At 45.5% G+C, this 16304-nt stretch overlaps 1 protein-coding gene across 1 annotated transcript in view; it reads left to right on the top strand.

Annotated features, from left to right (window-relative positions):
• Positions 1 to 16304, top strand: part of ANKRD44 (ankyrin repeat domain 44) — a 234646-nt gene that overhangs the window by 36763 nt on the left and 181579 nt on the right. Inside the window, exons 2-3 of the mRNA XM_082261307.1 lie at positions 3089 to 3172; positions 13650 to 13728. Coding sequence (XP_082117433.1) covers positions 3089 to 3172; positions 13650 to 13728 — 163 coding nt within the window. The remainder of the gene's footprint in view (positions 1 to 3088; positions 3173 to 13649; positions 13729 to 16304) is intronic.

Below are 16304 nucleotides of genomic sequence, written 5' to 3'. Positions count from 1 at the left end.
GGGCTAGTGCATTTCAGCAATGATAGCCTCTGAACTGTCCCAGGTTTCACTTACCTTTTAGAAGAAATACTTACCTTGAAAATTTCTTGTCCAGCGCTACCATCTCAGGTGTGGGCAGCTGAAGCCAGGGCGTCCTCTTCAGTGTCCTCTTCGGCCCCAGAATGCCCTGCCCCGGCCCTGCTCGTCACTTCCGGTGCAGGCGTGTCATCCCTGCACAGCATCGGATGCCAAATTTTCGTTTTGAGGCCGGAACTCCGCTTTAAAATGTTTTTAGTGACTGTGGTGTTGAAACATGACCGGACGAAGGATTTTAAGCTGTTTGGGAATTCAAAGTTTTTCTTTAATATGCCAAGAAAAAAGCACTAAGCAGTTTTGTTAATGTTGAAAATAAAACAAAACCTTTCCTGACCACTGACTTTTAACTGATTTTAAGGTGAAAATTGGGGTAGATCAGTATTTTGACTTGATTTGTGACTTGACCAAAATACAGTGGGTACGGAAAGTATTCAGACCCCCTTAAATTTTTCACTCTTTGTTATATTGCAGCCATTTGCTAAAATCATTTAGGTTCATTCTTCTTCCTCATGAATGTACACATAGCTCCCCATACTGACAGAAAAACACAGAATTGTTGACATTGTTGCAGATTTATTAAAAAAGAAAAACTGAAATATCACATGGTCCTAAGTATTCAGACCCTTTGCTCAGTATTAAGTAGAAGCCCCCTTTTGATCTAATACAGCCAGGAGTCTTTTTGGGAAAGATGCAACAAGTATTTCACACCTGGATTTGGGGATCCTCTGCCATTCCTCCTTGCAGATCCTCTCCAGTTCTGTCAGGTTGGATGGTAAACGTTGGTGGACAGCCATTTTTAGGTCTCTCCAGAGATGCTCAATTGGGTTTAAGTCAGGGCTCTGGCTGGGCCATTCAAGAACAGTCACGGAGTTGTTGTGAAGCCACTCCTTCGTTATTTTAGCTGTGTGCTTAGGGTCATTGTCTTGGTGGAAGGTAAACCTTCGGCCCAGTCTGAGGTCCAGAGCACTCTGGAGAAGGTTTTTGTCCAGGATATCCCTGTACTTGGCCGCATTCATCTTTCCCTCGATTGCAACCAGTCGTCCTGTCCCTGCAGCTGAAAAACACCCCCACAGCATGATGCTGCCACCACCATGCTTCACTGTTGGGACTGTATTGGACAGGTGATGAGCAGTGCCTGGTTTTCTCCACACATACCACTTAGAATTAAGGCCAAAAAGTTCTATTTTGGTCTCATCAGACCAGAGAATCTTATTTCTCACCATCTTGGAGTCCTTCAGGTGTTTTTTAGCAAACTCCATGCAGGCTTTGGAGTGATGGTTGACTTTCTACAACTTTCTCCCATCTCCTGACTGCATCTCTGGAGCTCAGCCACAGTGATCTTTGGGTTCTTTTTTACCTCTCTCACCAAGGCTCTTCTCCCCCCGATAGCTCAGTTTGGCCGGACGGCCAGCTCTAGGAAGGGTTCTGGTCTTCCCAAACGTCTTCCATTTGAGGATTATGGAGGCCACTGTGCTCTTAGGAACCTTAAGTGCAGCAGAAATCTTTTTGTAACCTTGGCCAGATTTGTGCCTTGCCACAATTCTGTCTCTGAGCTCTTCACGCAGTTCCTTTGACCTCATGATTCTCATTTGCTCTGACATGCATTGTGATCTGGAAGGTCTTATATAGACAGGTGTGTGGCTTTCCTAATCAAGTCCAATCAGTATAATCAAACACAGCTGGACTCAAATGAAGGTGTAGAACCATCTCAAGGATGATCAGAAGAAATAGAAAGCACCTGAGTTAAATATATGAGTGTCACAGCAAAGGGTCTGAATACTTAGGACCATGTGATATTTCAGTTTTTCTTTTTTAATAAATCTGCAACAATGTCAACAATTCTGTGTTTTTCTGTCAGTATGGGGTGCTATGTGTACATTCATGAGGAAGAAGAATGAACTTAAATGATTTTAGCAAATGGCTGCAATATAACAAAGAGTGAAAAATTTAAGGGGGTCTGAATACTTTCCGTACCCACTGTAAATGACTTGACTTGACTTGCTTGACTTCTAGCAGTGACTGGACTTGACTTGCTTGCTTTTCGCCGCAGTAACTTGGGACTTGCTTGAGACTTGAAGATTAAGACTTGAGACTTGATTGTGACTTGCACATGTGTGACTTACTCCCATGTCTGCTAAAATTCACATCAGCATGAATCTCTGCATGCTAATGTGAAATCATTTAACACTGTATTTTTTTTTATTCTTTTTTTTTGCTTACTCTTCATTTGTCCATTTAATGCTTTCCTTGAAGGCACTGATGATGTAGCTCCAGCCGCACTGATGCCTACTGGGAAGGCAATGTCATCAATGCCTTTAGGAGGATACCCAATATGTGAAATTTAGAATTAAAGTGTTACTAAACCCAGGACCCTGCATTTACTATATCTGGTCTCCCACAGTACACAGAACATTGAACTGCAATTATCTTAGTAAATATAAACTGCTAAATACCTTTTCTCATCAGCAGTATATAGCAGTCTTGTGACTTCTATCAGTTCCTGGTGAAGCTTTAGGAGGAGTTTTCATACTGCACTGAGCTGTCCTATGAGGCTGCTGAGCTCCTGACCCTCCTGTCTGGACATGTCTAAACAGTGCTGATTGGCCCTGTGCTCATCACATGCACGCTCCCAAGAAAAAACAACCTCTCTAGCAACACACATCAAACCAAGCATGTGCAGCCTGACTCCAAAGGCTCTGTCCTATCCGGACATGTTCTGGAGTCAGTGGAAGAAGAGGAGGGTCTGTGCATACAGGATCAAGCAGCATTTTTACACAATGCAGAGGATTAACCCCTTAGGTTCCACAGTGAGTATAACAAGCATGCATAACTGCATATATAGACTGATTTTACTGTTTTGGGTTTAGTAACACTTTAAATCTGAAGCTGAACTTCAGAATATTAAATCTTTAATGTATTATTGTATTTTGTAGTCTGATGTATAGTTTTGGATATATTTAAATGTGTTATTGTGGACACTGCATTAATTGTTTTTTTTTTATCCTTGCATTAGCCTCCCCTTATCCAAGCAATCTTCAATGGAGACCCTGATGAAATACGTATGTTGATTTTTAAATCAGAGGATGTGAATGCTTTGGTAAGACCTTCATTGTAGTAAAAAGGCTTGTAAAAAGCACAAAAACAAACAGCCAGCCTAATTATGAGTGATGATCCACTCCTTAATGGATGATGTTTCCAGCTTTGCTGCCTTCTAGCACTGGGGATGTCCTTAATACACTAGAAAGATAGAAAGATAAAGAGAGGACATTCCAGGCTAGTGCATTAACCCAAATAAATGTATTATGTATAAAAAAGATTAAAACTACTCACAACCATATAGAAACAAAAGCGTTTAACAAGCCACCATCCAGTGGCTATAAAGTCCTGGGACCAGCAATCTCCAGATCATAGGGGAGACTATGCAGGAGCCCCTGCTGTCTAATGCTTTTCGAAGATAATCATTCTGGCCTCATGACTCTAAGGAAGATCTGGAGATTGCTGGTCCCAGGACTGTGTAGCCACAGGATGGTGGCTTGTTAAACGCTTTTGTTTCTACATGCTTATGAGTAGTTTTTATCTTTTTTATAAATAATAAATTCACTTGGGATAATGCACTAGGCTGGTGTGCCCTCTCTTTATCTTTCTATATTTCTATTGTAAAAAGCACAGTCAGGTCTATAAAATACACCTATTTATTACCTATTAAATAGACTGCCTTTATTTTGTACATTATGGGATCTTTTTATAGAATTTTTCTTTCTTTTTGGGCGAATTTTCCCTGTATTTTTGTAATGGATTAATTCCTATGATTGTCAGCTCTATCTAGTGGCCCAACTGCGGTATATTTTCTCTTGTATGTAGTTCGGAAAAGTATACCTCATTTTGGCCACTAGATGGAGCTGATAATTATAGTTCAGAAAATAAAAGGATAAATTGTCTAGCCTCCATGTTTGTGTGTGACATTTGTCCAATAAATGTTTTTTAAATAGACCTCTATGTGTTCTAAGTTTCTGATCAGACCAATGATTCTAGTGGGAAATAATGTCACTTTCATTGTGCAGGTATATTTTTTAGTCGAATATCTGTTTATTCAATTTTTCAAAGTTTTCAAGTTTTCAGGGGCGATGGTTATTTGGGGTTGTCTTGGAATAAATACGAAAGTCAGAGAAAAATACTTTATAAACTGTATATATAAACAGAGTTAGGAGTACATTGTTTGCCAAGGACATTGTCCTTTGGGCCCAAACATATAATAAAGTATTTTTTTATTTTTTTTTTTAAAGCCCGTAGCGTGTGCACACACTCAAAAGACTCCACCCGGTGCATAAAAAAGTGCACACACACAAAGTGAGAACACAAAAAAGCACAGGGTGTGCGAAAACGTATGGTCTTCCCTCCGAAGAGGTAGGGATATGATATCAATGTACAAATACTGTACTGGCGACCCTAGCATAAGGAACAAACTATTTAGAGTAAGGGAATACAATAAGACACGTGGCCACTCACTAAAACTAGAGGAAAGGCGGTTTAACCTTAAAGTGCGTAAGGGGTTCTTCACTGTAAGAGCGGTAAGGATGTGGAATTCTCTTCCGCAAGCAGTCGTATCAGCGGGGAGCATTGATAGTTTCAAAAAACTATTGGATGGACACCTTAAAGACCACAACATACAGGGGTATACAATGTACGGTTAAAAGCAAACACACACACATAGGTTGAACTGGATGGACTTGTGTCTTTTTTCAGCCTCACTAACTATGTAACTATGTAACTATGACCCGAAACCTCGATCCCCCGGGGCGCAAGACTCCTGACAGGGATTTAAGGTACTTGTGGTCAGTCGGCCGAAACCAAACTAACCCCGTTCTTCAGGGGGACTGCCGAAACAGCCCACCCCAAGTACTAAGTGGAGCTCCCCGAAGGGAGACCCCATGAGAGAGGGCGGACTAAGCCAGAAGGCCATATCCACCCCCTTCCAAGACTCAAGGCTGGGCCCGAGGACCCACACCCTCCAGTCATGCAAATAAAGAAAAAAGGTGAAAGTGCAGTGACAAACTCCAAAGAAAAGGACAAAAAAACAAAGAAGTGGGGGAAGGGGAAGTGGGGAAAGTGCTATGGTGCCATGTGAGGAACCAAGGCAGGCCTTCCAGCCGGAATAAAAAATTCCTCTGGTGCAAGCCAAAAGGCCTGTCCCAAGAGGCAGGTGTGAAAAAGGTGTTCAGTGACCAAGGTGCCGAAAAAAACTCACAGCGAGCTGCCCCTCACCAGTGAGAAATTAAGGCACCCCTGGGCTGCCACCCCAGGGGCACTTACACTACGGGCTTTTTCTATCTCAGCCCCCGGCCAGACCGAGTGTAGCCTATCCCCACCAGCAGACATCAGAACCTGGACAGCTTAGAGAGAGCTTACCTACCACTGGGGACAGGCCTTTTGCAAGGCCAGATCAAAACCCAGGAGAGAAAGCCCTCCCCTCGCCATCCTGTTCCTCAGCCCATTACATCCAGGAGCAGTTCCACCAGCCACCCGACGGCTTTCCTGCTCCCTTCAAACTGGTTAGGACAGTTCAACCCATTCGAATCAGAAGGCAGCGGGCCCCACATGCTTTCCCAGATGACCTACTCCCCATACCTCAATACTTAGAGCGCTCCGGGTTTCGGTCATACTGGTACTAGCTAAGGCCCATACCAACTGATAAGAACAGATACTACACTTGATCTTAGCCAAAAGGCCGAGAAGTGATACATATAATAAAGTATTACTAAAGGCAAACTTTTTTTTTAAAGTTTTGGATAAAGTGGAGATGGATTAGAATACCTTTCCATTTTTGTTGCTGTCTGTGCCCCCATTAGGGAGATTCACACACTCTAATTGTCCTGTCTACCATTATCATTGAAAGAGAAGGTAAAAGAAAATCGCAAAGTTTGGGTTAACCCCAGAAATGTAATAGGAGGGGGGTCTTCCCATGGAGACACTATTTCTAGAGACCTGGGGGTCCCCAAGGAATTCCCTAAATTTGCAGGGATTTATTTCCACTTCCTGTTTGGCTATGGGACAGGAAGTGAAGAGAAATGTCTGCAATGGGACACAAATGGCGAAAAAAAAAAAAATCTGACAGGGGTTATAACCCTCTCTTATTCTATCCAAAATGAAAAAAAAAAAAGTTTTGCCTATCTATAGTTCTACTTTAACCACTCCTGGTCCGGAAGGTTTTCCCCCTTACCAGACCATTTTTTGCGATACGGCACTGCGTTACTTTAACAGACAATTGCACGGTTATGTGATGCTGTACCAAAATAAATTTTCTTTTTTTTCCCCCACAAATAGAGCTTTCTTTTGGTGGTATTTGATCACCTGTGTGATTTTTATTTTTTGCGCTATAAACATAAAATGAGCAACAATTCTGAAAAAAAATAATAATATTTTTTTACTTTCTGCTATATAACAGTCCCAATAAAAAAAATTTAAAAATCTAATTTTTTCATCATTTTAGGCAAATTTGTATTTTGCTGCATATTTATGGTTAAAAAAAATCCCAATAAGCGTATATTGATTGGTTTGCGCAAACGTTATCGCATCTACAAACTAGGGGAAAGGTTTTTGTAATTTTTATTTCTTTACTAGTAATCAGCGATTTTTAGCGGGACTGCACCATTGTGGCGGACATATCGGACACCTAACTGACATTTTTGGGGGACCAGTGACATTACTACAGTAATCAGTGCTAAAAATATGCACTATTACTCTACTAATGACACTCGCAGGGAAGGGGTAAACACCAGGGGCGATCAAAGGGTTAAATGTTTCCCTAGGGGGGTGCTTTCTAACTGTGGGGGGGGGAGTGGGCTTGCTGCATGAAGACCTGTGTTTCTAAATAAGGATCCCTGTGTTCATACCTGACAGAACAGCGGTCTGCCGTGTTTACAGCGGCAGACTGATGTTTTGTCTCCACACGGCTGCCGGACCCACTGATTTGCTCCCCTTGTAGCCAATCGGCGCGCGCGCACACCCACTAGCGGTCCCATGAAACGAGGTACAGTTACGTCATTATGCTGGACAGAGCCAACCTGCCACAGTATATGTACTGCTGGCGGTCGGCAAGTGGTTAAGCATATATTTTCCTGTTTAGACCAGCATTGTTTGTTCCCAGTGTATTACAACCCTGTCCATCGCTGACTTTTACTTCCTGTACACTTATTACAGTCTCTGCCTGTCAGTGTTTGTTAGTCATAGCCTATTACTGCTACAGAATCTATCAGTCTAAAGTTGGGTACACAGTGTGAATTGGATGAAATTGCACTGCAAAGAACTGCATTCCTGTAGGATTCCCAATGTGAACCGACCCTTAAAAAAATATAAAATTAGGTAAAAATTGAAACACTGTATCATAGAAACAGATGCAAATGTGAGTTCCGGTTCACATATGTGTGATGTCAGACATCACATGTGATTCGGAGCGCACTTCTCTGAAAATCACATGCGATGTCTGTGCGATGAAAATTCAGCCATACAGATTGTATGGCTGAATTCGCATCGCATTCGGAAACAAAGCGCACAGGACCCTTTTTTGGGTCCGCACCAGAATCGGATCTCATGGGTGTTCACGACTATGAGATCCGATTCTTGTCTAAACTGACAGTTTGCACTGCGATTTGTGAACTGATCTGGGGGTGTCATATGGCAGTGTGACCTGCCTGCGAGTTGAATGCGATGCGAGAACCCACAGTGGATTCACAGGCTTCCCGCATCGCATATATGTGAACCGGCACTTAACTGTCTCAGGATATGCAATATTGAATCTGTGTTTCTTTTCACCTCTCTTTATTTAATCTCAGTTCCCACTCACAGTTTCTGCCATAAAATGTATGCAAAAATGTTACGTGAAGTAAACCTTAGGCCCTTTCACATGGACATTCAGTCTAAATCCATCTGTAGTCAGACTGAAATCAGCTATCTACAAGGAAAATTAATTATTTTAGTGAGCCAACTAGTCTGCCCAGGTTAGGGAAGGGTTAATGCAATCTGCTGGCTCACAGGCTTTTTGCAGGACTCTGTCCTCCCCCCTGTTTCATATAAAAAGGTGGAAGGCTCTGCCCAGACGAGTCCTGCCACATGGGAAGCAGCAAGAAGCACACAGAGGAAGACAGGGCCAGCAATCACCTGCCTGGAGGCATGGGTGTCCGCAGGTAGGGTCAAGGGGGGGAAAATGTCCCTGCCCTGGAATCTCAAATTCCTCTTTCAAGTGGTTGTTAAAGAGGAAGTAAACCCTCCTCTACAACTTGTACCTATAGGCAAGCCTATGATAAGGCTTACCTATAGGTACTGTAAATATCTCCTAAACATGTACCGTTTAGGAGATATTTACCTTACATGTCGCCAGTGACGTCACTGGCGCATGCGCTCTGAAGGAACGGCCGATCGTGCCGTTCCTTCAGAGCCCCGTGCCGTGACTGTCGGCTCCCGCGCGCGTGCGCGGGAGTGACGTCACCGCGGCTCCGGCCAATCAGATGGCCGGATGCCGCGATCCCGGAAGACGGGCGACTAGACATGTCGCCCGTCATAGAGGCGAGTGAGCGGCACGGCGGGGGCTCGTTCTGAGGTAAGTATTGCATAATGAGCTAATATGCGATGCATACTAGCTCATTATGTCTTTCTTTTGCAGGGTGTAAAAAAAAAAAAAAAAAAAATCAAACGAGTTTACAACCTCTTTAAAGCGGAGTTCCACCCTGGATTTTTTTTTTTTTTTTTTAATACCCCCGGGACAGTCAGGGCTAGTGCATTCCACAATGGCTAGCCTCTGATCTGTCCCGGGTTGCACTTACCTGCAAGACGAAATACTTACCTTGCAAACGTCTTGTCCAGCGCTGCCATCTCAGATGTGGGCAGCTTGAAGCCAGCGCGTCCTCTTCGGCGTCTTCTTCCGCCTTCTGTGGTCCCACGATGCTCTGCGCCGGCCCCGACGTCACTTCCGGGTCGCGCGCGTCACCCCTCCACAGCTTCTGGGCATGCCCAGAAGCTGTTTAGAAGGGGATGACGCGCGCGACCCGGAACTGACGTCGGGGCCGGTGCAGGCGCAATGATTCCTGGGAGCTATGACGTCCAGCTCCCAGGAATCATTGCAGAGCCAGGAAGTGACGACGGGCCGCGGCCGAGGAAGGAGGAAGAAGGAAGTAAGGTAAGTATATTTTCTTCGCTACGAGGTAAGTAAAAAAAAAAAAAATATGCGATTATCCATTTCTTTTTCAGGTGACCCGGAGCGAGAAGATGGAGGTAAGTATAAAAATAGGGTGGAACTCCACTTTAAGCAACTTTATACCATCCTGTCTGGTCTGTTTAGTAAACATGTGTATGTGTTTTAAAAAAATAAGCCGTTCTTCACCACTTTTCAGAGGGCCGAGCGCCGCTCACGTGACCCACCGGCTCTCTCCTCTCCCCATCTGACAGTTGTCTGCAGTGGGCGGGGCCGAGGATTCCTCACTGATGTCAGTCGGCAGGGGAGGGGGAGAGGAGGAGAGCGGCGGTGGGTCACGTGAGCGGCGAGTGGCACTCTGAAAACTTGTAAAGAATGACTTATTTTTATAAAACACAGACACAGGGGCACATAGGATCATTAACCACTTTACCACCGGAGGATTTTGCTGTCTTACGTCCAGGCCCCTTTTTGCGATTCAGCACTGTGCGACTTTAACTGACAATTGCGCAGTCGTGCGACGCCATACCCAAACTAAATTGACGTCCTTTTTTTCCCACAAACAGAGCTTTCTTTTGGTTGTATTTGATCACCTGTGCGATTTTTACTTTTTGCGCTATAAACAAAAAAAGAGCGTAAATTTTGAAAAAATAACAATATTTTTCACATTTTTTTATATGAAATTCCCCCCCAAAAAAATGTAAAAATCAAAATTATTTAAAATTTTTGGCCAATTTGTATTCTGCTACCTATGTTTGGTAAAAAAAAAAATCACAATAAGTGTATTTTGATTGGTTTGCGCAAAAGTTATTGCGTTTACTAACTAAGGGAAAGATTTCTGTCATTTTTGGTGTTTTTTTTTTTTAAAGAGTAATGGCGGCAATCTGCGATTTTTTTTGCGGGACTGCGACATTGCAGCAGACAGATCGGACCCTTGACTGACATTTTTGACACTTTTGGGGGTACCAGTGACATTACTATAGTAATCAGTGCTATACATATGCACTGTTACTGTAAAAATGACAATGGCAGGGAAGGGGTTAATTTTATTGGAGAGGGAGGGGTTAATGTATGCCTGGTGCTTACTGACGTGTGTGGGGGAAGGTGACTGAGTGAACCCTGCAATCTGACCCTACCTGTCACTTAGGAGATCCGCCCGCTTTGTTTACACAAGCGGGCGGATCTCCAGACTCGATTCCCCGACGATCGGGGAAGAGCGGAGGTGATGACCGCCGCTCCTCCCCTGCCCCGACTCCCGCTGTGACTGAAAACACAAGGGGAGGAGTCCAGCGACGTAGGTCTACGTCGCTGGACTGGAACAAGCCACTTTGGCGCAGTACAGTCAACGTGACTGGTCGGCAAGTGGTTAAACAGACTGTAGACAGGATATGAAACTTTAAATTAAACTACAGCAGCAATAGGGGAGGGGGGTCGGGCACTGACACAGGAGCAGACAGACAGGGAGAGAGGGAGGAGAGAGGACAGGGGAGGACAGGAGGGCTTCGGATGATGGAGGCACATAAACTGACCACAGTGCCAGAGCTCAGCAGCCATGGTATACCATGGTCATTTTACAGAGGGGAGGACATAGCCAGGCAGGATCAGCCAGATATTTTAGGTGATAGAAGGGGCCAAATTACACAGCACAGGCACTGTGCTGTATAACATGCTTTAAGGGAACAGGATCCATTTTTTTTAGGTTAACAAATGCTTTAAAAATAAATGCTGCTGTTTGCTCTTTAAAAATAAATACTCAAAATAAGTATAATGACTAAGCCCCTCCCCTTCATGACATTGTTAAAAAGGGGCGGAGCATGGGTGACCTTAAAATTATACCCCCCCCCCTGAAAAAAGTTCTGTGGACGCCCATGCCTGGAGGGAGAGAGGAGCCTGAACAGGAAGCTACTGCACCTTTTTGTCCCACAGGAGACTGGAGCACTGTCAAGTATTGATTTCCATCAGTTAATAGACTTTCTCCTTTCAAAGGTATTCTTGGACAGCCACTAAACAGACAGTTAGTCAGGGTTAGGATGTTCTGGACTATGTTTGTACTTTGGTATGTTACTCTACAGAATTTCAGTTAAGTATAACAAACATGTCATACTTACCTGCTCTGTGTAATGGTTTTCCGGAAAGCAGCCCCGATCCTGCTATTTTCGGGTCCCCCGCAGGCCCTTCTGGCCCCTTCCTCCTGCCTAGTGCCCCCAGAGCAAGCAGCTTGCTATGGTGTACCCGAGTAGGCTCGCTCCTGAGCTGCTGCTCCGTGTGGCCATTCACGTATGGAGCATGACTCGGCCCAGGCCCTGCTCTCTCCTTATTGGTTCCCTAGCTGTGATTGAAAGTAGTGGGAGCCAATGACTACTGCTGCTGTTTCAGCCAATGAGGAGGGAGAGACCCGGGAGAGGAGGCTCTCGTGCATATTCTTGGATTGATATGAAGGTCAGGTAAGTTTAAGGGGGGGGGGGGGCTGGGGGTGCTGCTGTACACAGAAGGTTTTTTTTACCTTGATGAGGCATTGTACCAGTTATTGTACCAGTTATTGGAGAGGACCAAGACACATGCCTGTGTAGGGCTAAGTTCATACTGGCATTAAAAGCAGGCGTCTGAAAGGCATTAAAAATGGCCCTCAAACTTCTGCTGTTCACACTGTTAAAACATAAAGCCTTAGCGTCGCTTCAATATTGAAGTCTCATATCGGGTAAGGAGGCATTTGAAACCTTTCAATGCCTCCCATTCAAGTCTGTGGTATCGCTTTGCAAATGCTCTGGTGGGCAGTTGCGGTGCGGTTGCTAGGCGTTAAGATTAGTCTATTACCTGTAATGGAATAGGCATTTGTGAAGCAGTTTTAACGCCCCTTAATGCTCATCAAACGCTTCAAAACTGCCCATAGCGTATTTGGGGAGCATTTTAAACTGTTCACTAAAGCTTGTAAAACAACAGTCTAATGCCCATACTAAAGCTCATTAACGCCAGTCTAATGCCCATACTAAAGCTCATTAACGCCAGTCTAATGCCCATACTAAAGCTCATTAACGCCAGTCTAATGCCCATACTAAAGCTAATTAACGCCAGTCTAATGCCCATACTAAAGCTCATTAACGCCAGTCTAATGCCCATACTAAAGCTCATTAACGCCAGTCTAATGCCCATACTAAAGCTCATTAACGCCAGTCTAATGCCCATACTAAAGCTAATTAACGCCAGTCTAATGCCCATACTATAGGAGCGTTTGTTAAGCATTAGAAATTTAGTCACGTGTGAACAAGCCCTAAGTGCCGGTTAACACTGGTGCAATGCGGGAACATTGCAAATCCACTGTCGGTTCCCGCATGGAACCTGACTCGCAGGCAGTTCACACTGCCAAATGTGAACTGCTAGGAGTGTCAATACAAAGGTAACGACAGATTCGTTTGCAAATCGTAGTGCGAACTGTAAGTTTGGACAGGAATCGGATTGCATAGGTGTGAACACCCAATGCGATCCGATTCTGGTGCGGACCAAAAAAAAGGGTCCTGTGCGACTCTGGTCTGAAGGCGATGCAAATTCAGCCATAAAATCTGTATGTCTGAATTTGCATCGCACAGACATTGCATGTGATTTGCATAGCAGTATGCCATTGGAGATGATAATAATGTATTGGACAGAGGTACCGTTATCACATGGTGTTAGCAATGTTTGGAGATAGCAGACCTAAGACCCACCATGCAAGCTGGAAAGACTAGGAGGGTATGAAGAACAAGAAACTGACATCAAGCCTTTTAATTCATCAGACTTGCTGACACTAAATATATAATATCTCTCTGCAGAGAAGCCATATACTGTACACATACAATTCTCCTATTTCCTCTCATGCTACTGTCTTGCATTTAGGCCCCTTTCACACGGGCTTTCCCATCCGGCCCGCCTATCAGTTTTTCAGGCGGACCTGATCGGATGCTCTATGCACCCCTATGGAGCAGTGGATGTCAGCGGTGACCTCTCCGCTGACACCCGCTGCTATCCGATCCGATGTGGTCCGTGAAATCCAGACGGATGAAAACCCCATTTTCCATCTATCTGGCGGATTGGATTGGATAAAAACGGACAGGCGGTCTGTTCTCATCCTTTCTCCCATAGAGGAGAGCGGGGATCTGACAGCTCAGTCTCTGCACAGTGAGCAGACACAGACCTGTCATCCGCCTGCTCAGCGGGGATCGGCGGATTGATCCCCTCTGAGTATAATGGAGTCCGCCGGGCGGAAAGCCCCTGTGAAAGGACCCTTACACTTGTAAATTTTTTCTTAGTGTGGATTAAAAAATAAGAATTTGAGAGAAGTAATCTGTGTGTGAAAATTACAGATTCTTAATTACATTGTATATTAAACACACTAACGCAGGATGATGTTTTGCAGGATAATGAAAAGCGCACACCTCTCCATGCAGCAGCATTTTTGGGTGATGCAGAGATTATTGAACTTCTTATATTATCTGGTAAATATGCTTTGTTTTTTGGGATTGGTCCTTTTTAATATATGCTTTTGCAATTTATTGAGTGAGGAATAGACTAATAAAATGCTGTATGACTATTGTCTAAAAAATAAACTCTAGGTCTATACATGTACATCCTCTTAATCCTCATTTTACACGATTCATGACTTACATGTCTGTTCTCTGACCCTACAAAGCACAGAATGAAGGGAAATGGCTAAAATTGGGGCAGACAGAATCTGGAGCAGTTACACATAGAAAACAATCAGCTTCCAACTTCAGCTTGTTCAGTTAAGCTTTGCAAACGAAAGGTAGAAACCGATTGGTTGTCATGCATAGCTGTTGCAGATTATGGCTGCATCAGGCCTAGTAAATTTTATACACTGTTACTCTAAATTGTAAATATTTAAATGTAATTTATTGCAGCTTACCAATCGTTAAATATGATGGCTAGTTTATTTATTTTTTTAGGTTTTTTTCTTTTTCCCTAAGGCTCCATGTACACGGGACGCTGGAAATGGACGTTTAGGAGCAGTTGGGCGTTTTTTTCAGAAGTCCCTGAACGCAGCTCCATGTTATCTTATCTGTCCATGTACACATGGTAGTTTACAGTCATTTGCAGGCAGTTGCGTTCAGGGACTTTTTTTAGAACGCAATTATATTGCGTTCGAACGTGTGTTTCCCGACGTTTCAAACGCAGAAACGCGGCCGAACGTGACTAAACGTGACTGAACGTGATGAACCTACGTTCAGCCACGTTATACGTTTTTTTTCTTCCATTCAAAATCAATGGTTCCCTATGGGAGCCTATTGATTTGAATGGAAGTCGCACCGCAAGTCGGATCAGGATGATCCGACTTGCGGCGCGACCTGCACTGTGAGAATCTTGAGGGGGAACTCCACGCCAAAAATGGGAAAAAAAACTGCGTGGGGTTCCCCCCCAGGTTCCAAACCAGGCCCTTCGGGTCCGGTATGGAATTTGAGGGTAGCCCCACGCCGAAAAAACGGCGTGGGGTCCCCCCCAAAATCCATACCAGACCCTTATCCGAGCATGCAGCCCGGCAGGCCAGGAAAGGGGAGGGGACGAGCGAGCGGCCCCACCCCCCCTGGACCACACCAGGCCACATGCCCTCAACATGGGGGGGTGTTGGTGCTTTGGGGCAGGGGGAGCTCTGCACCCCCCACCTCAAAGCACCCTGCCCCCATGTTGATGAGGACAAGGGCCTCATCCCCACAACCCTGGCCGGTGGTTGTGGGGGTCTGCGGGCAGGGGGCTGATCGGAATCTGGAAGCCCCCTTTAACAAGAGGGCCCCCCAGATCCCGGACCCCCTCCCTGTGTGAATGGGTATTGGGGTACACTGTACCCCTACCCATTCACCCCATAAAAGATAGTGTATGTAAATAAGGACAGGAGACGTTTTGGAAAGTTTATTAAAAATCTTCATCCGGCTCTTCGGGGTCTTCTCCTCTCCGGGGGTCTTCTGCTCTTTTGCTGTCCGCCCTTCTGCTGTCCTCTCTTCTTGTCTTCTCCTCTCCGGGGGTCTTCTGCTGTCTTCTCTCCGTGGGGTCTTCTGCTCTTTTGCTGTCCGCCCTTCTGCTGTCCTCTCCTCTCCGGGGGTCTTCTGCTGTCTTCTCTCCGTGGGGTCTCCTGCTCTTTTGCTGTCCGCCCTTCTGATGTCCTCTCTTCTTGTCTTCTCCTCTCCGGTCTTCTGCTCTTGTGCTGTCGGCTGTCGGCTCTCCTTCTTCCTCCGGTCCTCCGACGACGACGTCTCCAGCGATTATGCCGGCCTCTGGTCTCTGCAGCTTATTATATAGCCATTAGGGGCGTGGCCGCCAGATGATGTCATCGGGAGACCACGCCCCTTGTGTCACATGTGACGTCACATGTGACACAAGGGGCGTGGTCTCCCGATGACATCATCTGGCGGCCACGCCCCTAATGGCTATATAATAAGCTGCAGAGACCAGAGGCCGGCATAATCGCTGGAGACGTCGTCGGAGGAGGACCGGAGGAAGAAGGAGAGCCGACAGCCGACAGCACAAGAGCAGAAGACCGGAGAGGAGAAGACAAGAAGAGAGGACATCAGAAGGGCAGACAGCAAAAGAGCAGGAGACCCCACGGAGAGAAGACAGCAGAAGACCCCCGGAGAGGAGAGGACAGCAGAAGGGCGGACAGCAAAAGAGCAGAAGACCCCACAGAGAAGACAGCAGAAGACCCCCGGAGAGGAGAAGACAAGAAGAGAGGACAGCAGAAGGGCAGACAGCAAAAGAGCAGAAGACCCCCGGAGAGGAGAAGACCCCGAAGAGCCGGATGAAGATTTTTAATAAACTTTCCAAAACGTCTCCTGTCCTTATTTACATACACTATCTTTTATGGGGTGAATGGGTAGGGGTACAGTGTACCCCAATACCCATTCACACAGGGAGGGGGTCCGGGATCTGGGGGGCCCCCTTGTTAAAGGGGGCTTCCAGATTCCGATCAGCCCCCTGCCCGCAGACCCCCACAACCACCGGCCAGGGTTGTGGGGATGAGGCCCTTGTCCTCATCAACATGGGGGCAGGGTGCTTTGAGGTGGGG

This window comes from Pelophylax lessonae (assembly GCF_965119305.1).
Source record: "Pelophylax lessonae genome assembly, chromosome: 6".
Classification (NCBI taxonomy): domain Eukaryota; kingdom Metazoa; phylum Chordata; class Amphibia; order Anura; family Ranidae; genus Pelophylax; species Pelophylax lessonae.
The sequence above is the reverse complement of the archived record's forward strand: the minus strand, read 5'-3'. Positions and strand labels throughout refer to the sequence as shown.